The 14,683-nt window shown below is 47.5% G+C and overlaps 1 protein-coding gene across 1 annotated transcript in view; it reads left to right on the forward strand.

Moving 5' to 3' along the window:
* Window positions 1-5,963, forward strand: part of igf1ra (insulin-like growth factor 1a receptor) — a 234,291-nt gene extending 228,328 nt beyond the window's left edge. Inside the window, 1 exon segment of the mRNA XM_072552911.1 lies at window positions 3,201-5,963. Within this exon segment, the coding sequence (XP_072409012.1) occupies window positions 3,201-3,564 (364 nt within the window). The 3' untranslated portion in view covers window positions 3,565-5,963.
* Window positions 5,964-14,683: the final 8,720 nt, after the last annotated feature.

Below are 14,683 nucleotides of genomic sequence, written 5' to 3' on the forward strand. Positions count from 1 at the left end.
TAGTCCCATTTGCCAGCACTTGGCCCATATGCCTCTAAACCCCTTCCTATTTATGTACCCTCCCAGATGCCTTTTAAATGGTGTAATTGTACCAGCTTCCACCTCATAGCGGGTGGTGTTGGCCTACTGGTATTGTCACTGAGCTATTAATCCAGAGACCCAGCTAATGCTCTGGGGACCTGGGTTCGAATCCAGCCACAGCAGATGATGGAGTTTGAATTCAAGAAGCGTCTTGAATTTAAAGAGTCTAAAGATGGCCATAATCTATTGCCGATTATCAGAAAAACCCAACTGGTTCACTAATGTCCTTTCAGGAAGGTCCTCGGCTGGTCTGGCCTACGTGTGACTCCAGATCCACAGCAATGGTGTTGACACTTAACTGCCCTCTGGGTAATTAGGGACGGGCAGTAAATGCCCTCTGGGTAATTAGGGATGGGCAGTAAATGCCCTCTGGGTAATTAGGGATGGGCAGTAAATGCCCTCTGGGTAATTAGGGATGGGCAGTAACTGCTGCCAGTGAAGCCTGAAATAATAAAGAAAAAAAAGCTTCCTCTGGCAGCTCCTTCCAAACACACACCACCTTCTGCGTGAAAAAGTTGCCCCTTAGTTCCCTTTTAAGTCTTTGCCCCTCTCACTTTAAACTTATGCCTTCCAGTTTTGGACTCCCCCAATTCAGGGAAAAGATCTGGTATATTCACTCTTTTATGTGTCTCCAGATTTTATAATCCTGGGTAAGGGCATGCCCTGAGCCTCCAACACTGCAAGGAAAATTGGCCCAGATCCCTCAGAGCTTTCCTATTCATGTAACTGTCCAGATGCCTTTTAAATGTTGTAATTGTACCAGCCTCCACCACTTCCTCTGGCAGCTTGTTCCATACACGCACCATCCTCTGCATGGAAAATGTTGACCCTCAGGTCCCTTTTAAATCTTTCCCCTCTCACCTTAAACCTATACCATCTAGTTTCAACAGACTGATGCTTTTAATTAGGCCGACCCATTTGTCATACCAAATGCTACAAGATGCTAACTTAAGATGTCGGGATTTAAGAAAATCAATCAAGTTTGTAATGTGACACATCCATCCTTGCTCAAAGTGCTGTATGGTCGAATACAGAGAGAAACTGTCTGCAAATAAAAGGAACATGTTCAAGCCTTGGATGTTTTTTGAATTACCTGGAGGTCAGGGAGCGTGAAATTCCCCACTGTTTTCTCATTGGCAACACATGAACCAATCAGAATGAATCCTTTCTCTCTCTCGTGGCCCTCCTCTCTTTGTGCCCCCCTCTGTCACGTTGCACGCCCCCCCATTTCCCTTTTGCACTCATTCTCGCCGCCTCTCTCCTGCCACCCCCCTCCTCACTCGCATCCACCCTCTCTCGCATCCGCTCACCGTCTCTCTATCTCTCTCTCACGTGTACGCACACTCACTCTCCCACAAACGTCTCCACACTCTTGCATTTGTTCTCGCTGTCGCAGTCCCTTGCAGTCTCTCTCTTGCTGTCCATTGCACGCCCTCTCGCCCAACATCTTGCCCTCTCGCCCGATGTCTTGCTCTCACGGCCCTTGCGCTCTGTCACCCGCCCTCGTGCTCTCTCTCATACTCACACCCTCTTGCCCCTCCTCCCTCACCCCCCCCCTCCTCCCTCACCCCCCCTCCTCCCTCACCCCCCCCTCCCTCACCCCCCCCCCTCCTCCCTCACCCCCCCTCCTCCCTCACCCCCCCCCTCCTCCCTCACCCCCCCCTCCTCCCTCACCCCCCCCCTCCTCCCTCACCCCCCCCCTCCTCCCTCACCCATGCGCTCTCTTCAACAACACCTATGTGACTGTGAGATGGGTGGGCGTTAGGGGCAGTGTATTAGTGGCTGGGTAACTATACCCCAGTCTGTATAGGGCACTGAAAATTGTCCTTTACATTAAACAAGCCGCAGGACAGTACAGTGGGAATGTTCTGGGGAGGTGAAATTAAATCCAGCATTTTCCATACTTGAGGCACATTGTAAATAAGTATTTACTTGCCTGCTCACCATACATGTACAAGTCCATCACTGTGAGATGCACTAATTCCTACTATGGCCTGTAGCAGCCAGTCCCCAGGCAAACGTCATTGCACATGCTGTTATTCACCCTGATGTCACACACTCGGGCAGTCCCTCTCGCTGTCTTGAGTTTCTCAGCCCTGTCCTGCAGCTGTGCAGCTCAAGTCATGGGGCTGGCATGTGACTGACAGACAGATGGTTTGTCTGTTTTGTATTTTGAGACGGGCAGCTGAGAGGGCGGCCCCGCTCTGTTTGGATCTCCTGCCTTATTCCAGTCGGGGGCTTTGCAAAGATTTCCCTTTCTTTCTCAGCCCTGTTTCCTGCCTCACCTTCAGCGGCAGAGAGTTTGTCCCAATTTGATGATGTCTTTCAATGACAAGTTGACCTTCTGCAAATTGAGCTTTTTGTTAGGTTTCTTTTGAGTTGTGTGTGACACTGACCAGACTTGTGTTTATTATCTGTCCTTAATTGTCTCTCATACTGAGTGGCTGTTTGAGCCCCCTACCCCACCATGTTGCAGTGGGTCTGGATTCACATCTAGGCTAGGCAGGGTAAGGATGGTAGATTTCCTTCCTGAGACGGGGTATGGGAATGTGAAAATCAGCGAGAGGTTTGTGGTCATGATCACTGGCATTGGTCATTGGCTTTGAACCCAAAGCAATAGCCTGGGCCTCTGGGTTTCTGATCTACTGATATTGCCCCTTATCCCAGCACAGGTCCACAATGTAGGAGCTGTATCAGTGTATGCACATAGCTCACCCCGTAAACCAGGGCTGCAGAGCATCCCCTCCCATCTGTCTGCTCCCCTTCACACCCCGCCCCCCCGTCTGTGCCCTCCTTTCCTCTGTCTGCTCCCACCTCTTCTCCCTCACTCATCCTCTCCTCTATCCCTCCTTCCCTCTCTCTCTCTACCTCCTTCCCGTGCTCTCCCTTTCTGCCTCTTCACTCTTCTCTCCCTTCAGTCTTTCTCCCCCATTTCATTGCCCTGCACCCACTCCTTCCTCCCCTCTGCCCATCCTGTTGGTCGTGCCCCTTGCCTGGGTCGTTCGAACCTGTGAAGTGTCCTTTCTGAGCTGTACTGTTGTCTGCATCCCACACGGTGGGGTGCTTTGAGAGGCTCTTGGCTTCTACTGTAACTGCTTTCTCTCTGCTGTCCGTGGTAGGTACGAGTTGATGCGTATGTGTTGGCAGTACAACCCAAAAATGCGCCCTGCCTTCATGGAGATCATCCAGACCATCAAAGCTGACTTGGACCCGTCCTTCAAAGAGGTCGCCTTCTTCTACAGTGAGGAGTGCAAGGCCCGGGACGTCGAGGAGTTTGAGATTGAGGCGGATAATATGGAGAGCATCCCCCTTGACCCATCCTCCACCCTCCAGCACACTGACAAGCACTCAGGCCACAAGGTGGAGAACGGGCCCGGAGTGGTCCTCAGAGCCAGTTTCGAGGAACGGCAACCCTACACCCACATGAACGGGGGCAGGAAGAACGAGAAAGTGTTCCCTTTGCCCCAGTCAACAGCCTGCTGATCCCCCTCCCCACTCCTCCCTGGAACCACGACAAGACATACCCAAAACACACAAGCCACACACACAGAGACACATACAGGCACGCACGCACGCACACGGATACAGACACACACGGATGCAGGCACGCACGCACACAGATACAGACACACGCACACGCGCACACAGACAAACACAGACAGGCGCGTGCACATACACAGAGTCACGCCGACAAACTCATGCACCCCCACACACACTCACAGAGATAAACAAACCTTGTGTATCTCTCAATAGATTTCAAACTGCCGCCACTGCACGGTGGAGAGAACCTGTTCAAGTCGCCACCCTCATGTTTCCGAATGCAAACCGTTTTTTTTTCTGGGAAAAAAAACAACAGGGAGCTCAGCTGAACTTGTGATACAAGACACTTAGTCCTCGATCTCTCACTGCTTCATTGTCTAAACATATCTGAAGTCCAACAGGGGAACACTCGACAGAGAGCTTGCTTGGGCTCTCCCCTCTGCTCCCTAGCACCATCACTACTGGTCTTAGATATATCGATGTACACGGACCTATAGTATCTGTTTTTTTAACTGATCTGACCCTCGGAATGGTTGTTTGCCGGGAGCGTCCATTGCTTCTCTCTTCTGGGGCTGTCAGAAGTGACTTGGGTGTGGTCTCGCACTGCAGCCAAATTTTGCCAAAATTCACAAGGAGGAAGAAGTGGTTTTATTACAAAATGTGTTTCAGCTCGCAGGAGGGGGAAGAGGATGACTGGCATTGCTCGTAACGTAGAGACGAAATTGGGCAGAGGGGAAAGGAGCACAGGTAGGTGCGGTCATCAGAGGAGGGCAGCGTCAGAGACGTCCCACATCGCTCGATGGAAGGTGGTGTGTGAACTTGCGGTTAAGGCAAATGGACAAAGAGGAGGGGCGAGAAGGACCCAGTCTCGAGAGTGTGAGTGTGTGTGTGTTCGTGTGGGGGAGGGGAGGGGGGAGAAAAATACAGCAAGAAAAAAAGATAGACAAAAAGAAGCAGTTAAGTGCTAAGTATTTTCTGACGTGATCAGTTACATTAGAGTTCTAGTGAATGGGTCTTGCAGTTCTATGTTTGACCATTGACCCTTTGGGTACTCATTGTGTCACTTTTATAACGTTTATGGGTTTTTTTTTCCATCTGTCTTTGAAAGAAAAGCTGCTATAATTTTTTTTGTTTCCTTAACTCTGGGGATGAAATCAATTTTACCTTCAGGTCTACTGCCTCGTTCCTCCCACTCCTCCCCACTGCGCCTTCCATCTTGTTCCTTCACCAGTTTCTTAACACTTTGTACAACACTTCAAACTGACTTGTATTTCTTCCCGATAATAGTTCTGATCTCACAGAGTCACCATGAACTTCAGCCTTTTCGTTTTCCAAAAAAGAAAGAAATTATTTGAAAGCCAGAGGATGGACCCTTTGATGACACCAGTAAGAAAATGTCATCACTCAGCGCATTAATAGAAACCATTTATTCCCCCACCCCTCAAGTGATCCTCAAACATAACCGAGCAGTAATGGTTTTTGAGTACGTGTGTCTGAACTAGTACAGGGCGTGAAATAAATATACTCAGGTCAAACAGTTTAATACTAGTACATGTCTTTCTCAGTGTTTCCATGTTCATTTTTTGTGCATATGTGGAAAATGAGTAAGCTTTTCTTCCCCGATTCCTCTAGCACCAAACAAAAACCCAGTTTTTTTTAACCAAATTGGGATAGTTATGCTGACAGCTCATGTTTGACTATGTAATTGTCTTTGTTTTATTTTTTCGGCTACATATCTTTCCTGTTCAGGTGTTTTTTAGTGGTTGAATTTCTTTTTCTGATTATTACAGGATGAGGCTTTAGCAAGCCGTACTGGGCGGCCATTTTGTAATTTGCTGCATTGTCCATTTAACTGACTCGATTTCAAAACCTGACATTGCAGAGTTCTCGTTGTTAGGGTTGTATAATTTAAAGTGATTGCTCCATGCTAATGCCAGGCTGTGTCAGGAGGAGTGCATATTGTTAACTATATCAGCTTGTCAAAGTCAGTAATAACCAGTCTGACAGCCATGCGAAAGAGAATTTTTTTTTTTTGCTTTATAAAACATGTCTGGCATCAACCAACCTCCAATATCAAGAGGCAATGGAGTCTACTAATTATCAGGGAAGGTAGACATTCAAATACTGAGTGCGTGCCTGTTTAGCCCTGCACAAGGCTTTAGTGTGTTGAGACTGGGTCCACATTCGTCACATGGGTTAAAGGGTAGCTGAAAACGGCCAACCATCTATCCCCTGATCCCAGGATGTCGGATATTTCCGGCCTGTTCCAGGTTGTGCCGTTCCTCAACGGTGCTTCACAGAGAACACAACGTACCGGGACAGGACGACGTTAGGGCCGGGGAGGGGGGGAGGGGTGGGTGGGAGCGGAGGGGCTGGGGTGTGGTATCCTAGCCGACACCCTTGGGACCAGACTCCATCTCCTTTTGTATCTCCTGGTTGGGGTGGGTTGGGGGGGGGGGGCGGGGGGGAGGGGAGGGGAGGGGTAGGGTGGGGGCGTGTTAGGTTTACACATGCTGTTTATTTCAAACCTCTGCCAAGTTGACGAGGCTGGAGCTAACAATTAGCCAAATACTGACGTGTGCTCAGAGATACCAACTTTTTTGAGGTTGGTCGCGCGCGCCTGTGTTCTCTGTCGCCCCGAGTGATGGAGAAAATGTACAATTTGTAGAGGGTGGGGAGGATGGGGGGGGAGGGAGGACTTTTGTTCAAAGACTTGCTTCCAATCCCAACTGAACTGGAAGGAAGTGAACAGAAGTGCTAGTGAAATCGAAAGGAGACTGATACTTGCGGTGGATGGTTACTTTAAAGTTTGTAGTGTGTTTTTTTTTGACTATTCCTTTTCCTAGAGTAGTTTCTGCCTTTTAATTTTGCCACTGTCCCATAGCATTATTCTGGATTTCTGTTAATTAAAGAAAAGGTAATCTATGTAGGATTTTTTAATTTATTTTGTAATATCAGTTAAGATCACTGTAAAATGCCCCAAATTGAAATCATTACTGATGGAAGAGTTGTATTTTAAATGTTACCTGACAGGGGGACAATTTCTTTCTGATGTTTTTAAGTATTTATCTACCTCACTGTTATTTTTTTATATATTATATAGATATAAGATACATCTCACATTCAGCAATCTGAGAGACAGTACAGTATCCGGGAAACCTCAAAACAATCCACAAACCACAGACACGGAGAGGGGGCAAGTTTACCAGAGGTCACCAGCTTTGTGGGGGTGGAGGGTTAAGGGTCAAGGGTCAAGGGTCAGACACCGCAGTTAATCGCTGGGGTTGGGGTGAGAGGGGGAGAGCGGCCACAGTGGCACGGTTCCCTGGTTTCTGTCAGGCCGTATGTGTGTGATCGGGAAACCCTGGTGGCTGTAGCAGCTACTGCAGTATCCTAGAGATGCAGAGGTGTATTTCCTACTCTCCCTGCTTTTTTGGGGGATGGGGTGTCCTTAAAAGTTCCTTTGTTTCCACATCATTTTGTTGCTCAGCACTGCCTTTCCAAACGGCACGCGGCTTCCTCAGCACAGTTAGCCAAGAGGAAAGTGGGAGGAAAATTGGAGTAAAGGTGGATGTGCCCCACCCCACACAGCCCGGCCCATCTGTGACGGCTCACCTCCAGAGAGTGAGTGTGTGTCTGGGTCTTGGGAGCTTTTACAGTGACCGGCGTCACCATCACCTCAAACCAAGCCCGTCCCTCCCCAGGTCTTTTGGGTGCTGACCTCAACCGCGATGGGTTCACCAAACTGCACCCACTGGGTGAGAAGTGAGTTGGAGCAGATTTGGCTTCAACCAGCTGGAGGCCTACTCCAAGTCATCTGTGAGGGTTTATGCATGTTTCTATAAAGGTCCTTCACAGTTCCTCAGGCCCGCAGCCCTTGGACAGAGAAGAGTATTTCCACCCAATAATGATGCTTGGAAGAGCATCAACCTCACCCTCTTGGTTTAGGCAAAGTTTAAGATTTTGGGCGAAACCAGATTGTAGAAGGCAAGCAGCCTGACTTAACAAGGTGATCCATCGGGTCCCAAACCACTCAGCCTGGTCTTGTTGATTCACTATTGCTGGCTGTGCCTGTGACTCTACACAGGCTGACAGTCAATTGACCAATGTCTCCTCTGTGTTGTATCACCAAACATCCCCTTTTCTTATCTGTTTTTTTTTTAAAACCCATGAACTATTGACCAACATTGGGACAGTGTAGAGAGAGCTTTACTCTGTACCAGACCCCATGCTGTCCCTGTCTTGGGAGAGTTTGATGGGGCAGTGTGGAGAAAGCTTTACTCTGTGTCTAACCCCGTGCTGACCCTTTCCTGTCCCAGCGTGCAGCACTCTCTCCATCCCTCAGCCCAGCACAAGGACCAATGAAAGCTCTATAAGAATCAGCTGACCAGAAGCTGTTTCGGGGTAAATCAGACCGTTCCAACTGTGCGTCCAATGTGGAAATGGCCATCAGTCCCAAAACGAGTTGGTGAATTTAACCATTAATCTCCAGGACACTAACTGTGAAATTAAACTCAAGTGTGTCTTTCCCCCTAAGGGCTCAGGCTGTCTAGCTCATTCCTGAATATATTAAATATGCATTTGTAGTTTTGCAGTGAGCCCGGTATTGAAACTGTTTTGTTTTTACATTTGTTTTTGCTGCTGAGCGGGTTTGATGGAGGTTCATTGGAGCAAGACACCACTGAGAGAAATCAGGATGCAGTGTTAGCCCCCTCCAGGCCCTTATGTGTTGGTGTTTGGGGTTAGGGCAGGATTCACATGGAAGAGTTTGTTTTCACAGCCTTGTGATGCCCTCCTACATCGCCTAACCCATCCCTGCCCTCACCGACTGCGTCAGGAACCGTAAGTGCTCAGGCCCACTCCCAGTGAGAATGTACCTAGGCAAGAATTGGCATCTTCAGGGAAGGACTGGCAGGGATTTGGGCAAGACCAGAATTGGTGAAACTATTTTTCAGTATCGCACAGGTGAATCAAGTGGGGCTTCAGTTGACATTCAGAGAGAAAGATAGAGGAACCTGTAGGTGGATTAATGAGGCTGCTGATAATACGTGGGGTTTGTGGGATCAGTTGTCAGTGCATTTGGTGTAGGGCCCTGAAAGTAGAATTTGTACACAAACCTGGTGACCTCCTGATCTCCCCCTGCGTCGCACATATCACATAGCCATAGACCCTCAGCTCACAGCTAGTTACAAATGTTTGTAAAACTGTCTGCTTTACAATTTCATTGATCTGTATTTGAAAGAGAGAGAAAAGAAAGTTTTTAAAAATCACTAACCAAGTTTGAAGCCATCTTAGCAACTGTGTAGATCATTGAAAGCACTTCACTGACTTTTACTGTTTTTGTGACTGACTTTAGGAAATGTGTGTGATGTTGTCTGACCTTTGTAATGGGACCGACCAAGGTTGTCTGTAGCGTCGGAGAGAGCCCTGATCTCTGTTAAATTCGAAGGGTCCTTGAAAGCGAGTGTTTTGAGGGGTTGATTTCTCAGTGGGACCCATGTTTCAGGGAGCCTGGGTGGAAAACCAACCCGCCTTCAAAATCTGATGACCCTTCATCCTTGCACAGAGCCTCAAACCTTTCCAAAAGCTGTAGCTTCTGGTACATTGAGAGCAGGTCTGGCGTCCACTTACAGGATGGTTTGTAGCTAAAGGGTTGTGTTTGCATTAACAGCGTTTCCCCCCTCACCCCGTCCCCAACATATCTCTCCTTCCTGTTCAGGAGTAGAGAGAGACATGATATTTGTTCAGTACAATGTAGTGTCAGGTCCAGCATAGACGGGCTGAAAGAGCAGCCTGACAGCTGAAGGAGATGGTTCAGAATGAAGCTATATATAGCGATGTGGTCATGACATGGACACTCTGACACCCGAAAACACTAACACTGACCTCTTACTTTAACTTTAAAGAGGTTTCTACCCAAGGTGTCAAATTAGCTTTCAGTGTAAGAGAAGGCTCACGTGTAGCAGGGGTGGATTAATGAGGCTGATGATATTGGTGGGATCAATAGTCTGTGTGTTTGGTCCAGGCCTTGAAAAGGCAGCCCAGGAGGGGTCGGTGTGAGGAACCAAAGCAGGACACTCAAGATGCTGGAAATCTGAAATGAAAATACTCTGCAGGGCAGGGCAGGGCAGGGCAGCCTCCCTGGAGAGAGAAGCAGAGTTAGCGTCTCAGGAGCGATGACCTTTTGTCAGAATCTGAGAGGGAGTTGGGTGTCAGTCCTGTGACATTGGAATGGGTGTCAGCAGAATGGACGCTGCAAATGGCTGGAAGTAAGTCTGTGTCAGCAGAGGAAGGCCACCTCCTCTTCCCCCAGTGTGATCACGTGCAGGAATGGCACAGCCAATCTGATTTCAGGTGGATCTTATCCCTGGTTGAAGATGGAAGTGTCTGTAATTCCAAAAAGGACCGACACTGGGCTCCCAATTGCGATCTGGTTAGCTGATCCCTGGGGTGGGGAATGCAAGTATTGCAGCTTGCCCCCTCCCCGTGCCCCAGTGAGGTACAGAGACTGGGGTTGGTTGGTCAGGGCTCACTGTGCCCATCACCCATGCTGGATTGTGCCTTCACCAGGAGGGGCTTGGTTACGATGCCTCTGCAATCAAACACACGCTGGAACGCACGTCCGGCCACCCGCTGGAACATTGCTAAGGGTATCTGGTGGAGAAGACGTCCTAGAGGCAACATGTTTAGCGGTGACGGAGAGCAAAAGGAGGCAGAGAGTGATTCCTGAGCACTGGGCTGCCACACACAGTTTAGTATTGGTGATCAATTGTTTTTGCCAACAGACACCAAGTTCTAGATTTAACAACCCATCTGCAAGAGCAGGCCCTCGATACGTGGAGCCCGAGGTACGGCCAAACTGGGACGATATCAGATTAGAATAGTGAACGGAGTCACCCAACCCAGATATTATAGACAGGGAGTTGGGAGCAGGAGGTTCCTGACTGGCCCAGTCACCCAGAAATGAAACATTGTGCTCATATTGCAACATGCCAACTATTACTGACTGCAGTGACCAAATAGAAACTGTGTTGGAGTTATGTGACAGTTAGTGCCAGTTTTGAGCTGTAGATACTGGCGCGCTCTTGCCAATACTCTGTGTATTTGCAGTGTGTTGTTTCCAGCTTCCCATTAATACACGCTTCAGAAATCAAATTGATCGTAACGGCTATTGCAAACCAGAAATGCATAGCGAGAGGGAATGTCCTGTCCCACCGCAAAACTGCACAATATAACAGACCAAAGTTCGAACCCGCAGATGGTGGGAGTGACGCTGCTGATGTGGAGAGCAAAGTGAGAGTTGTCTGCAGTTGCAAGCCTGGTGGATATCACAGTTATCATAGGGTCAACCCCAAATCACACCGCTCTGTTACACCAATTACCCATGCTGCTCAGTCCATGTGCCCAAGCTGCTACTGAAATAAAGATGATCTTCCATTGCTGAAACTGAGCCCAGCTTGTGTTTGGTCAGGTACAAATGGAGTCTCCCTCTCTCGCCTTGTCAGTGTATACATTGACACCCTGGTTCATAAGCAGACCAGAATTGATGCCCTCGCAGTCTATAGTTGGACTTCGTTCCATTGTAAGCACTTGACCCGTTTTAGAACAGTCATTCTTTTCATCTTAGTGTTGTTCCAGCTGTTCTTGGGTTTGTGGAGTGTGTCTGGTCCTGATGGGCCTGACATATTTGCATTAGGACAAGGTTATAGGGTTAGGTTAACGACCTGAAGGAATACCACTAGAGCATAGACTCAGCCACTGAGGGAATGAGCTTTGTGTACACAGTAGCACCTCTTCAGGTGGGCTCAGTCTGTAGTGAAAGTTGGATTTTAGGGATGCATCTATTGTCTGATCAGTTCCTCTGATCACCTGCATTGATTGAATTCCGGTGACAACCAGCTGCAGTCTATTCACTGAGACATGGCCTGACTCTAAGTAGCAGCTTAGAGTATATCACCATTGATTTCATTTCATTGTAATAAAAATCTCAGAAAGAACTTGGGAGCATTAGCAGGTGGTTAAGGAAAATGTGTGTGGAGGAGATTCTTTTCAGAATTTTTTTGTAACAAAAACAATCATCTTGATGTATATCAGGCCAAACTAAAGGGATACATCAAGGTAAATGCCAACGTGGTCCAGCAAACTAATTTGGTTTTGTCCAAAAATATTATGTAATACACTTTTGAAGTGTTGTCCGATAGTTTAATGGTTGTTTTGGAATTTTTTTACAAGGGTAATGCCTTGTCTAACTCCAATCTGGTTGATCCTATTAGAATGGGTTTATTGCATTGCTATATGATACAGGGGCCTGTGATACTGCGATTGGTCAGTGCAGTTGGTGTTAAAACGGGCAATAGTCACACCAAACTTTGGGTTCCACTCTTCTCCCTTCCTTACTTCTACACTGTCCACGTTCAACCAAGAGGGACAGGAGAATCTGACACACACCCTCATAAGCACCGTTCCTCAGTGAGTGACTTCGGATTCAACTTTGGGATCAGGAAGAATGCTTCCCCACAACTCTCTCCCCACCAAAAAAATGTCTGTCTTGTTTGCCCATCTTCAGGATGGAGTTATTCCCCCAGTCCCTGTTGTATTCCAACTGGGGATTCTCGTCCCTTGGACTCAGCAGAGTAGCTGAATTCAGAGTTACTGTCAAGGCATAGTGCTGTCACTGGGAATCCGAATAACTCCCCCGACCTACACCCACACTCTCTCTCTCTCTCTCTCTCTCTCTCTCTCTCTCTCTCTCTCTCTCTCTCTCTCACTCTTTTTTCCCCCCCTCCACCTCTCTGTTAGGCTACTGGATGACTTTGGTGTGAATCATTCTCAAGCTTTAAGTGCAACTAAGGGAACAGATTGGAGCAAATCTTATAAAGTGGGAGGTGCAGATAATACACGGGAAGGTGTGTGATTCTCCTGTGTTTTAGCACAGTGGGGGGCTGTTGTATGTTGCTGAAACAACATTCTCTGATCTGCTAAAATCCAGGGCAAAGTGAACTGTTCAGAATTCATTGTTGCTGGTAGTTTACGGGTATGTTTCATAATTAATTATTTTTGTTGCTGTGTGTGGTCTTTTCTGATTCAAAGCCAGAGCTCTGCCAGGGCAGAGAATGCCAGGGTGTTGTGCCCATTGTGGGTGAGTAGAGGCCAGCTGAGTACCAGTGCTGCCAAAATGAAAAGTGCCTTTGGCATGGAAGGGATGGGGGGGGGCAGTTGGCATTGCATTTGACCTCTGCCCTCATGGACTAGAGCTGGAGGGGGGTGTGCAGGTGGGTGTTGGGCACGGAACTCAGTCCAGCTTTCCTGACTTGGCATGTCGTGTTTGGGTGAAGTAGGGATGGGCATTGATAGTGGCACCTGTTGGCACTGACACAAGGTGGGATGGACACAGGGGATGCGGTGTGCTGGTGGAATAGAGAGGGGAACCCCCAGGAGGCCCGACCTGCTGATAATCAAACCTGAATTGGCAAACGTGGTGCCCAAAAGCAGGTCAACCAATCACAGTGTGGTATCCATGACATTGTCAAGTCACTTGTCCGATGGGCTGTGGTCTCCTCAGAGTGGGCGGGGACTCCACACAAGAATATTGGAAGGGTTTTAAGATAATAAAGGTGACCTGGGTTCTTGCAACATCAGTTTATTGTTTCTACCAAACCTCCCAACAAGCTGGTACGACACCTGAACAAGCTGCTTTAATGTTCCAGAACAGCTGAGGCTAACGAGGAAGGTGGGTGGGTGTGGGCTGATGGTTTTTAGTGGGTGTTCCAATTATAGTCTTGACAGGGAGGCCTACCCAGCACAATCAAAATTCGGTGCATTTTCTAGAATCTTCACACTCGGTGCTCGGTTCGGTTCCTGAGTATCTGTGGGGGACAGTCAGATGCTGCAGTGCGTACAGGGACTCTGACCATAGACAACCAGGACTCCCAATAACTGACAAAGCTAGGGCACGTTTCTCTGATCCCCAGTGTTTTTTTAAACAAAAATACAGCTGGGGAATTTCTGCTCCTTCCTTTCCTTGTATGAAGCATGAGTCTTGGGGTTTTCAGTTTCAGTTTGGGGTGAGAAAGCACTGGTTTTCTATCAGCTATCCAGGAAGGTCCTGATTGTGGTGTGAGGGATATGGAGACTGAAATGTAAGTGAGAGCAGCAACAGCTGAGACACTGAGCTGGATAGACTCTTGGTTTCGCTGTTGCTTTTTTTTTTCACCTCTTAAGTTCAGGTTGAAATGAGGGAAGTTTGCATTTTGTGACCCCACAGACAACAGGAGAGCAATTCCAAGTTTACTCGTCTGGAACAGACATTAACAAAGTGTCTTGTTTTTTTCCCCCCTTTTCGTTGGGGTCAGCCAGGCAAGGCTGTAGGTTTTATTTTTAAAATTCTGGCCGAGTCTTGCTGGAAAATAAGAGGGGTGCAGAAATGAGCGGACATCGGCGATCTCTGAATCTACACCCTGGTGGTGTGCCCCAGACCTGCAGATTGTGTGTCCTCATGTATTTAAAAGGTCCAGAAACACTGATTGTACAGTTCAGTGCTGTCACTAAATAGGTTAAGGCTGGCTAGAGATTATTACTACCTCCAGGAGGGAAAAGTGAACACTTTAGATGGCATATTGCAAAGATGGGTTTCCTACTTTCCCTACCCCACCAGTTGTTTAGTAAATGAATTTTTTTTTAAAATGGAGCAGTAAAAAGATGGCCAATTTGTTAAATAAAAGAGAATGACTTGCTGTGTGTAAATTATTCATACAATTCCTGTGTTTATATGGAGATTTTGATTTGTTGGTTAAAAAAAATTCAAATGTTTTGTATATTCTGTTGTAAGGATTTATTCCTGTTATTTCGATATATTATGGAATCTTTTCATTCAAGAGGAAAAAAAGAAAAAAAACCTTGTCTATTTTGACTGGCTGAAGCTAAAGCAATTCTAGGTTTCTTCTTACTTGGCTTTTTTCTAGTAGTTACAGGACAAGATTTAAGTTAAATAAAATCTGTATGCAAAAAATATCTGACGTTTGATCCTTTGTGTGTGTGCGTGTGTCTGTGTCTCTTTGTGTGT

This window comes from Chiloscyllium punctatum, chromosome 33 (assembly GCF_047496795.1).
Source record: "Chiloscyllium punctatum isolate Juve2018m chromosome 33, sChiPun1.3, whole genome shotgun sequence".
NCBI classification, from domain to species: Eukaryota; Metazoa; Chordata; class Chondrichthyes; order Orectolobiformes; family Hemiscylliidae; genus Chiloscyllium; species Chiloscyllium punctatum.